The sequence below is a fragment of the Danio aesculapii genome, chromosome 13 (assembly GCF_903798145.1).
Source record: "Danio aesculapii chromosome 13, fDanAes4.1, whole genome shotgun sequence".
Lineage (NCBI taxonomy): Eukaryota > Metazoa > Chordata > Actinopteri > Cypriniformes > Danionidae > Danio > Danio aesculapii.
Window position 1 is genome coordinate 45746512 of NC_079447.1, and position 13273 is coordinate 45759784.

At 33.3% G+C, this 13273-nt stretch overlaps 1 protein-coding gene across 1 annotated transcript in view; it reads left to right on the forward strand.

The window, feature by feature from the left end:
* Positions 1-209: 209 nt before the first annotated feature.
* The window catches only part of myom2b (myomesin 2b), a 92539-nt gene continuing 79475 nt past the window's right edge, over positions 210-13273 (forward strand). Inside the window, exons 1-5 of the mRNA XM_056471022.1 lie at positions 210-290; positions 1188-1299; positions 4624-4681; positions 5445-5599; positions 9369-9455. Of these exons, the coding sequence (XP_056326997.1) occupies positions 1214-1299; positions 4624-4681; positions 5445-5599; positions 9369-9455 (386 nt within the window). The 5' untranslated portion in view covers positions 210-290; positions 1188-1213. The remainder of the gene's footprint in view (positions 291-1187; positions 1300-4623; positions 4682-5444; positions 5600-9368; positions 9456-13273) is intronic.

The following is a 13273-nucleotide window of genomic DNA, read 5'->3' on the forward strand; positions in this document are numbered from 1 at the left end:
TACCTTTTCACTAATTCAGAGCAACACACCATTACACTCCTCGTGTTATTTAAAAAGTCATGCTATTTAAATGCCAATATCGAGCTTAAATGTCTGTCTGGTATCTTAATATGTGCGAAATGATGTGGGAAGTTAGTGTAAATGCTATATATAGTCTTATGCTTATCCATAAATGGGATGCGGGAGAGGCAGCATTCCATATGGGTAATATTTTGCTTTTCATCAGCTGGTTTCTCCCAGGCGGGTAGAGGCTCATCTACCTCCGCGTCGCGCTCTTGTATTCTCCTGGGGTAAGTATATTTGGCCACTTTTCCACACGTTTCGGTGTCAAATCATAATGGAAAGTTGTCCTTGTAAAAATATTAATATTGTTGAAGCTGAAGGAGAGTTTTGGTGGGATGTTTGCTTGAGTGAGAGTTGCACTTGACTTTGAAGGGGTTCATTACTAGTTTCAGTGCTTTATGGATATGATTGATTGAATGAATAGCTGGATACACTTTGCCATTGTTTTATTTGTGAATAAAATAAAATTAAAGTAGTCTTAAGTATTGGATGGAATGACTGATGGCATATTTGATGATTATTGTTGCATTATGTAAAGGACTGATTATTAGTATGTCATATTGCTTAAAAACTGCATATAGATATGTTTGATGTGCACATTGATGCTATTGTGTGGTCATGAAGTGACTGCGTTTGAGTTGTTTATGCATGATTGAGTTATAAAAATGTCTTTGTTGTGGATATTGATTTGCAGTATAGTTCATTTGTCCTGAATAGTGGGTAAATATTCATGAAAAGTTGGTTATTTGTTATGTATTTAAGTACAATTATTAAAATAATTGCATGCATCTTCAAATATACAGTTGAAATCACCCTTGAATACTGTACCCATCTCCTTGGACTGTCTGATCCCAACCCCCAACCTCTAATTTTAAACTGCTGTGAAGTTTGGCTTCCCTGTGGCCCAAAGCTCCAGAACACCCCCTCCTCTTCAGCACCACAAACAGGTCGACTTTCCTAGCATCTAAATCACAGCAGGAGTGGGTTACGCTCTGGATTTAGTGCAATACTTCGTCCCAAATTATTTTAAATACCGAATATGGAGTGTATGAGTTAATGCATCTATCAATGTAGGCATTTTTGTTATGTCTTGTGTGCAAAGATGCTGCATGTTTATGTTCCAGGTTTGATTTCTTAGAAGCTGCCAAACATGGCTGCAGTCGTTACCGGACACAAGCATTTTGATCAAGAATACCTCACTACAGAGTCTAAATTTATTGCTCGAGAGTACTCTAGGTAAGGTGAAGAATTACAGCAGCTCAAGCTAATTTCAACGGCTAATAATGAGACTTAGGCAATACTGCTACTTCTAATAACATAGCAGCGCATAACATCATCTGTAACAATATCATGTTTAACACATAACGACATCTGCCAGCAGTTGGAGCTCTGCTAATATAGCACATTACCAACAGTAGCCGAGCTATAATGGATAGCCTTCCTTTATGTCACTACTACTTTTCATCTGGCTGGTTGACATGAAATACTTAAGGGAAGTTGACATGGCCTGCAGTGTGACATGCTGTACTCCATGTTAAACTGTGTTCTAATTATGCATGCGGCTTAGGTGACCTCATATTTAAGAGAGAGAGAGAGAGAGAGAGAGACTGCAGGCTGCATTTGTCACACTAAAGTATTTAAAATAAACTGAAATGAAGCCAAAAAAAAGTAAATAATAACAGTTTCACATGATCAGTTGTGTAAATATCAAGGACTTTTATTATACTAAATATACAAATATTAGATGGCATGCTTCCTCTTCCTCTTCTTTCGCTCTGGGAGTCCGCTATGGCAGCCCTTTGAACTGTTTACGGCATTTGTGCAAACTTTGGCACACTGATAGAGGACAGTCTGATCTTCAACCATAACCACAACTCTTTAACTTAAACTCTCTAGCGCCACCACTTGTCCAAAGTTTCACTTATGTTTATCGTTATAACTTTTGAACCGAATGGGCTACAATCAAATTATTTTTTCCTCTGATTCTTTGGCTCAAGCTGATTGAAACGCATCCTGTGACGACATTTTCCATCATAATTTTTTTTTGCGTATAACTTCTCAACCCTTGGTCCAAAATTCCTAAAATTGGTCTCTTACATGCGGCAGAGCATGTCCAAGTCGAATGATGTCTGATTTTTCCAGGTCAGCCATTTTGGCCATCAGCCATTTTGACTTATGTCAAAAATTGCTATATTTTATGGATGGTATGCGTGTTCGGGACTGTGCCCTGAAAGTGCTCAAAACGTTTTGTCACAGCACCACCTTTTGGTCAAACGTTATAACGATATTTAAAAAAATGCTAATAACTTGTAACACCGAAGTATTTAAAATAAACTGAAATGAAGAGCCAAAAAGTAAATAACCGAATAACAGTTTCACATGAGCAATCGTGTAAATATTAGGGAAATTTATTATACTAAATATACAGATATTAGATTACATGTTTTGTAAGCTTGATAAGCTTTTCATTTTGTACTTTAAAATTATTTTATTTTAATTAATTTTATTTAAATAACATGATGCTTAGAATTAGATATTTTTAATATATGAAAATAGGGGAAAAAAGATGCTGGTTTATTGTGTATGTGAAAATATATGTACTAGGGCTGCACGATATTGGAAAAATCTAGCATTGCGATATGTTTTTATTTATTGGAATATGACCAGATGACTTGATATCTCTATTTAGAAAGAACTAATAATGTTAGATCAATTGGGATGGTTCTGCAGTGGGAGAGCATCTACATAAGGTCTTATAAACAATTAATATATTTCCCCATAACGTTTTTGGTGTGGTCTTTGCTATATGCAGTGCATTTCAGTATTTGAATGTGTTGTGAGTATTTTCATGCACGTGTTTATTTAATGATTGATGAATTGATGTTTACTATTTGCATCTCCATAAAAATCTAATAAACAATGTATACATTTTTTACACATTTCCACTGTGGTCTGTGCCATTTGCAGTGCATTTATGTATTTGCACATCTATGAATACAATTAAGAACAATCTATAAATACAATTAACAAAACGATACAACAAAAATAAAGTGTTTTATCGTTTCCCGAGTCTAACAGTATTTACGTACAGTAATTTAATGATAAAAATAAAAATATTTTAATAAAATGAATTGTTGTTAAAGTCACAAGTGGTACAATTTCTCAAGCCTGAATGCTTTTAAAATCATTATACAATTCTAGACATCAAAAACACATGCAAACGATAAATCAACATTTTATATCCTGTGATGTGTCTATTGTGAATTATCACATTGTGATAACGATGCTGAAATTATTTATTGTGGTGCCCTAGTATGTATTTTAAATAAATGGAACTTTTCACCAAGTTAGCATTTTACTTGTGATGATGCTATTTATTGTTAGCCTGATGATAAGTTAAAGGATCCGTATTCAAAATTAGGGCTGGGCGATTAATCAAAAAATAATCTCAATCAGCATTCAGAACCTATAATCAATCAAAATTTTCCAGGACGATTTTTTCAATCACTTTCTCTACGTGTCACGTGACCCCACTCTGTTAACTTTGCAGCTACATCTGATCCCTGGTCAAGTAGGACGAAAGACTCATCCTTGAGCCTTACTTTGCATTACATTGACGATAATTGGAAGCTGCGACAGAGATGCCTTTAGACGACTTATAAAACTTGTCAGCAGCAAAAAAATTTAAGAAATAAAATAATCGTTCATTAATCGTAATTGAGTTAAAATGTTCAATTAATCGAGATTTTGATTTTAAGCCAAATCGCCCAGCCCTATTCAAAATTTATCAGAACTCTAGCTAATTATTGTGAACCATGCATTTTTTTTAAGCAAACAAACAAAAAAACAATAAACATTGTACAGTATATATCTTCAGTTACTTCTTTCTTTCCACAAAAGACTGCCCTGATGGTGTTGCTTTAAAAGCATGAATAAGGATATGCTTGTTTATGTTTGCATAATTTGCATGTGAATAAAACGATTATTAATATGAGAGGATATGAAATGTTATTGACTCATGCATATAGTTGAATTCCTTTACGTTTCTCTAATGCTGTTTACAGTTTATAGTTTAAGAGTTTAGATGCAAAAACTAGGCATGGGATGATAACTGTTTTCAAGGTATACCGCAGTTTGGAAGAGTCAAGAATTTAAAACCATAAATATTTTCTGCTATACTGTTCCTAAGGTATGTGTACTTTTTTTTACTGATGTTTTTTTTCTGTGAAACCATGATACTTTTATCCAAGGTTATCAAACCGTCAGAAATCTATACCGGCCCATGCCTAGCAAAAACCTCTAAGTGTCGTCTGAAATTTCCATTGAAAATGTCAATTTTTCTCAGCCTCCTTTGTTAATGTTGAGTTATTTCACCTCAAAGACCATGAAAGGGAATTATTCTTTGCCATAAACGTAATATTACTAAACCCACACTAAGCGGCCTGATAAAAATGCTAATTTTAGATGACATTTAGAGGTTTTTGCATCTAAACTCTTCAGTTGCTGTACAGTTTTGGTCTCAGTGTTAATGTTTCAAAATAAAAAATCTGTTTTATTCAGCTCTGTGGCTGAAGAGGTGAAATATCAGTACCAAACACAGAAGAGAGTCCACCAAGTGGTAATGCATCATAAATTACTGTATCATTATTTTCCAATATTCTTATTTAGATATGCTGTTGTTAAAGAACTTTTGTTAGTTAATATGTATTTTACGGTTTGTTAAAGACATTTGGTGTTACCTTACACGTGGTTAACAGGCTCTCTGAACATATACAGTTGAAGTCAGAACTATAAGCCCCTCTGTTTATTTTTTCCACAATTTCTGTTTAATGGAGAGAAGATTTTTTTAAAACACATTTCTAATCATAATAGTTTTAAAAACTCATTTCTAATAACTGATTTATTTTATATTTGCCATGATGACAGTATTTTATATTTATATTTTACTAGATATTTTTCAAGACACTTCTATACAGCTTAAAGTGACATTTGAAGGCTTAACTAGATTAATTATGTTAACTAGGCAGGATAGGGTAATTAGGCAAGTTATTGTATAACAATGGTTTGTTCTGTAGACTTAAAAAAAATTAAAAGGGCTAATAATTTTGACCTTAAAATGGATTTAAAAAAATTAAAAACTGCTTTTATTCTAGCTGAAATAAAACAAATAAGACTTTTTCCAGAAGAAAAAATATTATCAGACATACTGTAAAAATTTCCTTGCTCTGTTAAACATCCTTTGGGAAATATATATAAAAAAATAATAATAATTCAATGGAGGGCTAATGATTGTGACTTCAACTGTATATCATCAAGCATAAGGTTTATAGGAGCCAAAAACACTTCAAACTGATGATTTCTTTTAATTGTTGACTCATTAGGTCGAGAGGAAGATGCCTGAGAAATACATTCGGGAGGAGTCCATGATCAGGGGCCCTGCATTTGTGGTTAGACTGAGGTCCCACACTGTGTTCGAAAAGAGTGCCATTAAACTTTTCTGCACCGTAGAGGGATATCCCACCCCACATGTCAAATGGTAAGGTTTCTTTGCTCAAACAACTGTGCAGAAGTAATGTTACTATTAGGGCTAAACAATACTGGGAAAATATGCGAAATTGCTCTTATAGGGTGATATTTCCTGCAATGTAACATTTAACCTAAACAAAAAATGTTATTTGAAATCACTATAATGTAAATTATTGGGTTAAATTTAAAGAGTCTCACAGTTGAAGTCAGAATCATTAGCCCTAATGAATTATTAGCCCCCCTGTTTATTTTTTCCCCAATTTCTGTTTAATAGTGAGAAGATTTTTTTCAGCACATTTCTAAACATAATAGTTTTAATAACTCATTTCTAATAAACTGATTTATTTTTATCTTTGCCATGATGACAGTAAATAATATTTTACTAGATATTTTTCAAGACACTTCTATACAGCTTAAAGTGACTTTTCAAGACATTTCTATACAGCTTAAAGTGACATTTAAAAGCTTAACTAGGTTAAATAGGTTAACTACAGTAGGCAGGTTAGGGTAATTAGGCAAGTTATTGTATAACAATGGTTTGTTCTGTAGACTATCGTAAAAAAAAAATATTTAAAGGGGCTAATAATTTGGACCTTAAAATAGTTCTTAAAAAATTAAAAACTACTTTTATTCTAGCTGAAATAAAACAAATAAGTCTTTCCCTAGAAGAAAAAATATTATCAGACATACTGTGAAAATTTCCTTGCTCTTTTAAACATAATTTGGGAAATTTTTAAAAAAGAAAAAAAAATTCAAAGGGGGGTTAATAATTTTGTTTTCAACTGTATATACATTTTTCGTTTTATTTAATAAAAGAATAAATAATTATTACAAAAAAAGCATTTTCGGTCTCTGTTTTCGGCCAAGTGCATTCAAAGTTTTTGGTTTTGGCTCTGAATATTAATTTTGGTGCATTACTAAATAAAAGTAATTTATTTCATGCTTTGTGATATGAATATTGCATTTTCTTATAATAACGAAAATGTTTTAATATATTGTGCAGCCCCAGTTGCTATGAGTTTGGAATTGCAGATTTATGTCTGTGGTTATACTCTTTCTGGCCACTTTATTAGCTACACATTGCAAGTTCCACACTGGAAAATTATAAATTGGATTAACATTTTTTAAAGTAAGTGATTGCTAACAATATATGGTGGCTAAATTTTAACAAACTGATTAAATTTAGTAATGTTCAACTTAATTTGTTTGTTTAAATTCAGCCCATATAAATTGTTTGCAACCATTTACCTTAAAAAAAACAGTAAATCTAAAGAATCATATTTTCATTGCCTATACTGTAGTACCTCTTTTTGACTTTGGAACAGTCTTATTTCTTCATAGCATAGATTTTGGAAAGTTCACAAAATTTTCCATGGGGATCAAAAAAATAGAGAAAACATTTTGCCGTTTGTTCAAACTACTTACTTAAAATGAGCTGAAACTACCAAATTCTTGAGATTTTTTTGGGACAACTTTGTTTACTTTATCGATACGTGTTGGGACAACATGAATGAATTTTGTTGAACCCTGCATGTTTTATAGTGTATTTGAACTTTGTGACATGGCATGTTATACTCTTAATCAATGCTCAGTTGGCACTAAGGGGCAGAGAAATCATTTCCCACCCCGTTAAACCACCAAACAATTTTTCTTGAAAATGGATCCATGTTGTTTACGCCAATTTCTGACATTACCATCTAAATGATGCAGCAAAAATCAAGACTTATCAGACTAGAAAAGTTTTCACCAATCTGATTTTGGTGCAGGTGAGATTTGTAGTTTGATCCCAGCTCTCAAGAACATCACCTTCTCTGATTTACTTTTATTTCATTTTGCATTATTTATTTTTATTGAACTTTATTGTAGTGATCAGATCTACATTTCTTATAGATTAGCAATTTCAGTATAAATACCCTGACCAGTCAGCAACACTCATGCCATGTTCAAACTTACTTAAATCACTGTATTAAAAAAAAAGAAAAATCACAATTCAGGGAGGAAGGAACTTTAAATATAACAAACCACAAACAGAAAGTAGACAACAGCCCCTCATAAATTATTGCTGCATACAAATAAGTAAAATATAATAAACAATAAAATATCAACATAGATGTTCCATGTGCCCTCTTATATTCCACTGTTATCCATCCTCTAATTCTCCAGTCCTGTGTGGTGTGGCAGACACGTTTTGCTCATTCGTGATATTATGGGTCTGTGCAATATAACAATATATATCATATGGACAAAATAAAAAGTGTATTGTTTTATATTATGCTCTATGATTTATATTGTGGCATCACAAAATACATTGGCTCTCATTTATAAATGTGGCGTATGTACAAAATGGGGATGGAAATATGCATACAGCACTTCCCACACAAAGTTTTTTTTTTTATAAAAACAAACTTGAAGATAGAATGTGCGCAGCTGTAAGCAAACTCTAAATAAACATATCTAACTTAAATGTTGACTTAATTTAATCACTTTAAATCATCAAATGAGCCCTAAGCATTACTAATTAAATAAAAATTAATTATGCGTTCCCTTTCAGGAAGTTTTCTTCACAAAGTTTTGGCAATGAGATCTATTATTTATGGTAATACTTTTTCAAGAGTTATTTATATGAGTGAAATATTACATGGCATTGCAGACGGTAACATGAATAACAGTATTGTGAGAAATTTGCAATATGAAAGTACAATATTTACATTTTGCATTTTATGCAGTGATATTTTACACAGTTTTATACAGGGATATTTTGGCCTGTATAATCATTCGTTTTTGAAAGTGTTTTGTATTTCATTAACATTTATTTTATATTTCCAGCATCTGTATGTAAAGTGAGAAATAGGATCCCATATGAATGAGAAAAATTTTAAGTACATATTTTAAAATGTAAAAAAATAAATAGTCATTACTACTGTATGTGGTCAGTGTATGTAAATTACAGAAAATGATATATGAATACACTGATATGATGTATGAATGACATATGAAAACACTGTAAAAATATCTGTAAATGAGCATTTTAATTCATGCTTTTTTTTTTAGTTTTTCCTTGAAAAAATGTAGCCTTGAAAAGTTGGAAAAAGTGACTTTTATTTATATTTTTCAATAGTTTAAACTTTAAAGTGATATATTGTCTCGGTTGATGTTGTATATTATGCCACAAAAACCTGGTAATAAACTGCCAGTCTATTTTCTATTATTTTACAGACTTATTTCTCTAAATATTATTTTTTATACATTATATTATTTCAAACTACTAAAATGTCAGTAAAAGTCACTTTGCTAAACTGTACAGTTAAATTTTCAACATCAAAAGTCGACAGAGCAGAGATCGAGCCCCCACAATGCAATTCACAAACGTAAATACACAGAAAATACACAAAAAACGGAAACTGTTAATTAACATATATTTCTTACGGTGTATATATCGTTATTAGGATGTGAGATAACTTGTATCGTAATATGACTTATATCGTGAGTTCCTCAAAGTTTGATGCTTGATTAAAACTTTTGCAGACTGTTTTGGACACTTACACACTTAAATGTATAGAGTTGCTGCTGTGTGATTGGCTGATTAGATATTTGCATTTCCGAGCAGTTGAACTGTTGTACCTAATAAAGTGGCCACTACAAGTAAAACATTACAGGGAACCATTTATGTTTTGTCTATAATTCTTAATATTTGAAATCAATGATAAACAAACGTTTGTACTATATTCTATTAATTATTCTATTATATTCTATTAATATATTGTTATTATCTCTAACAGGTTCAAGGATGATGTCATCTTGGACGTTTCCTCTGGAAAGTACTTTGTGGAGGGTAATGCTGGATTCCACTCTCTCACCATCCTCAAGTAATTTTAACTTTACATTTTTGGGAATTTTTAGTGATGCAGTGACAGAATGTGGTTTATTGTTGATCGGTATTGAACAGAATGAATGACAAACTTGAGTGTGTGACAATGAAGGACAAGACTTGGGTTTAATGCTCATTAGAAGAAGTAAAGGAATTTACAGGAAGATTTAAAAATGAAATAAACATTTATCCAATAAATTAATTTGCATATGCAACATTAAATAAATTTTAGGTTTAATGTTAGTGGTTCTAACTTCATCATCTTCTTTTTTGTCTTCTTCTTCTTCTTCTTCCTGTTTTTGACAAGAAATCTATATATATATATAGACAATGAGGGAAATAAGTATTGAACACGTCACCATTTTTCTCAGAAAGCATATTTCTTAAAGTGCTGTTGACCTGAAATTATCACCGGATGTTGGTAACAACCAAGGAAATCCATAAATGCAAAGAAAACAAATCTAATTAGTCTACAAATTAAGTTAAAATGGCGCAGGGAAAAAGTACTGAACACATGAAGAAAGGAAGGGGTAGAAATGCAGTGAAAGCCCAGACAGCAGCTAAAATCTCTCAGTAGTTATCATCAATCCTCCGCCCTTTCATCATTGTAAATTAATATTAGCTGCTTCAGTCCAGCATCTTACCAGGATGATGAAGATGAAACCAAAGTGGACATTGCGAGTCAATGATCTAAAACAGGAATCTCTCAAATGCTTTCAGACAAAGAAAATCAAGCTGTAGAATAGCCCAGCCAATCACCTGACTTGAATCCAATATAAAATACAAAATAAAGCTCAGATTTGATAGACGAGACCCACAGAACATCAAGATTTTTACACTCTGTTGGAGTCAGTGAAAAACTTACACCTGAGCAATTCATGTGACTTCATTCTACATATGAGAGGCGTCTTTAAGCTGCACCGGTACCTGTCCATGGATCAATTGGTATAGGGCCGCACAAGAAATCATTAATGATTTCAGTTTTTTTTATTATCTGAGCCTGAAAAATCTTTTATTTTGAAAAGTCTTTTATGTTGAGAAATGACTGTATTCTCTTGCTTACATCTCGGTCACTTGAGCACCCAAATTTAACTCACAAGCAGCAAAATAAGTAAGAAACAGAAATCCTTGGAAAGTTTATTTGCTAAGGGGAAAAGGCCCAGTGAAGGACCTACGAACTGCCAAGGAATAGATCCACAATTTATTTGTCAACAAATCAGCTGAATCCACCATGGCTGTGCAAGAAGATCATATGATGGAGATCCCAAATGATGGTGGCCTTTTAGGGGCTGTTTGCATATCTTTTCTAGACTTTGCGTAAGTTCGTGGTTTCCAATGGAGGTGCTCACAAGTGGCGTGACGCCTTCCAGACCAGTCGCCTTCCAGACCACCCAGTTGAATGAATCCTGTGAGCGCACCCCGAATCACGTGACAAGAATTGACTGATCAGCTTATGCTTGTATGAAATATACACATTTTACACAGACTTTATCTCAGACAAACACAGAACACCCAAACACTGCAGTGCTTTGTGATTTTTTTCCCCATAAATAAAACTTGTATCAGAGTTACAGCAATGTTTTGTCAGCTTGTCTTCCTCAACAACTACAAAACACTGCACCTCCCCCTCGGTCCACGGTAAAATTGTGAAGTGATGACTGGTCCCCATGATAAAATGATTGAGGACCACTATAGGGGTGTGACGAGACACTTACTCCACGAGACGAGACACGAGATTGGGTTCACGAGAACGAAACGAGACAAGATTTTTACAGTATTTTTAAGAAATCTTCAATGATGAAATACATGAATGTAAAATATTTTATTCAACTGAAGAAAAAAAAAAAATCACAAGTTGCAAAACTATTTAGGTGCTTTTTTAAAATCAACTGGTAATGAATGTTATTTTATTTCTGTTTTAATTAATTCTGTGCAGTAAATGACATGCGAACGCTGCAAAATATTTAGCTAATATATGAATGCAAAATAGATTTTTAAGAAAATCACAAAATCTAATGTGACAGAGATATTAATACTCTGCGTCTTAATTCGATTAGTGTTTACAGCGATTATGGCTTAATCTAAAGTGCTATTCCATTGTATGATATGAGCTGTGGTTAATGCATGTGGCTGCAGTTGTAGCGGCCTCTGCTTATGGATGCGGCAACTCCTAAACCCGGGTGAAGAAAAAAAATCGGTTACGTCACACTCACCCACCCCAACTGAGTGATGCGCAACTCTGAGGCCAGCCTGTCAGGTGTGTGCAAAACACTTGATGTGCGGTTGTAATCCAATCCTGCGTCCAATTTTCAGTGCTAAATTCACCCTCACGCTCCATCATAACTTACGGACAACTTTTCACCTCGATGAGAAATCTCGTCGCGATTTAATCTCGTACAGTAGCTTAAGATCTCGTCACATGGACCACACTAAGGACCACTGATATAAAGTATTAAAAACGTTTCTGTAGTTCAGTACTTTTCTCCTTGTCTTTCCATTGTTATTACACATAACAAATTTTTCCAAAAATTGTTTTGTTTTGTTTTGTTTTATTTTTTAGGTTTGTATTGTTGGGGTTTTACCAAAACCTGGTTTAATTCTGTGTGTATTTATTTAATTACTGTGTATATTTCAAGTAATATTGGTTAGTACTATTGACCTTGGCAGTAAAAAATATTTATTTATTTAATGATGATGATGATGATGATGATGATTATTATTGTTGTTATTATTATTATTAATATTAAGAAATACTGTGCAAAATGTCCTCGCTCTGTTAAACATCACTAGGGAAATATTTAAATAATAATTAAAAGTTCACAGGAAGGCTAAAATTGAAGGCTATAAAACTGTCTATCATTATTAAAAGTAATATTCTTACTTTTAGCCAATAAATTAAAGACAGTAATAAAAAAAACATTAATAACGTTAATACAAAATTGATAAAATACACAACTTACTGTATTAAACAATTGTAAAATAGTCATAGTATATTCAGAGCAAATGGTTATTACATTAATTAAAAAAAAAAGTTTTACTTTTTAGCAATGTACTGCATAAAGATGTTTTTTTTTTAAAGATTTCCTGTGATTCATTTCTATAAAGACAATTAAACATAACTAAGAAGTGGATTTCCACAAAAGGCAGTCATGTCAATGGGATTGCAAGTGAACTTTTCCAATTTAGTCCAGGGCTGGTTGGTGCGCCGCCCACGTCTTGAGATCCTGTCAGCTGTTCTTGTCAAAGTGCTGAGCTTGGTGTCATCTGACACTCCGGCGCCTTACAGAGAGATGACTTTCACTGCTGTCAGCCTGTCAGTGCCACAAAAACTCAGGGGCCTTTATGTCACTTTCCTGACGGCTTCTTGCATTTGAAGGCCAAACCTCACAGGTGAATCTTAGCTTTCCGCATTTCCTCTAAAATGACCAAACCTTTCATTTTTTTTCTGACAAGCAGCCATGCTTTTCAAGACCCCCAGGGGCCAGGAGAACCGGCTCGAAAATAGTACGGTCACACCGAAGGTCACATTGCAGTCTTCTCATTTTCTTTTCCCTTGCGTCTCCTGTTGCCATTCAAGCCTCAAAGCCTCCCCGGTGTTGAACACGTCTCGAAAAACAGGCGCTGCTCTACATTAGCATTTAGTTTGGAGCAATTATCCTCTTGACATTAGAGCATTAGTTAACTGCCAATTTATCCATCATGATGGGGAAGCACTTTATGTGCTTTCCAAATGTCAATTAGGAAATGACTGTGGCATATATCCAATCAACTAGCAATCTTGCTGATTATTTATTGACTGATTAATTAGTGGAGTGG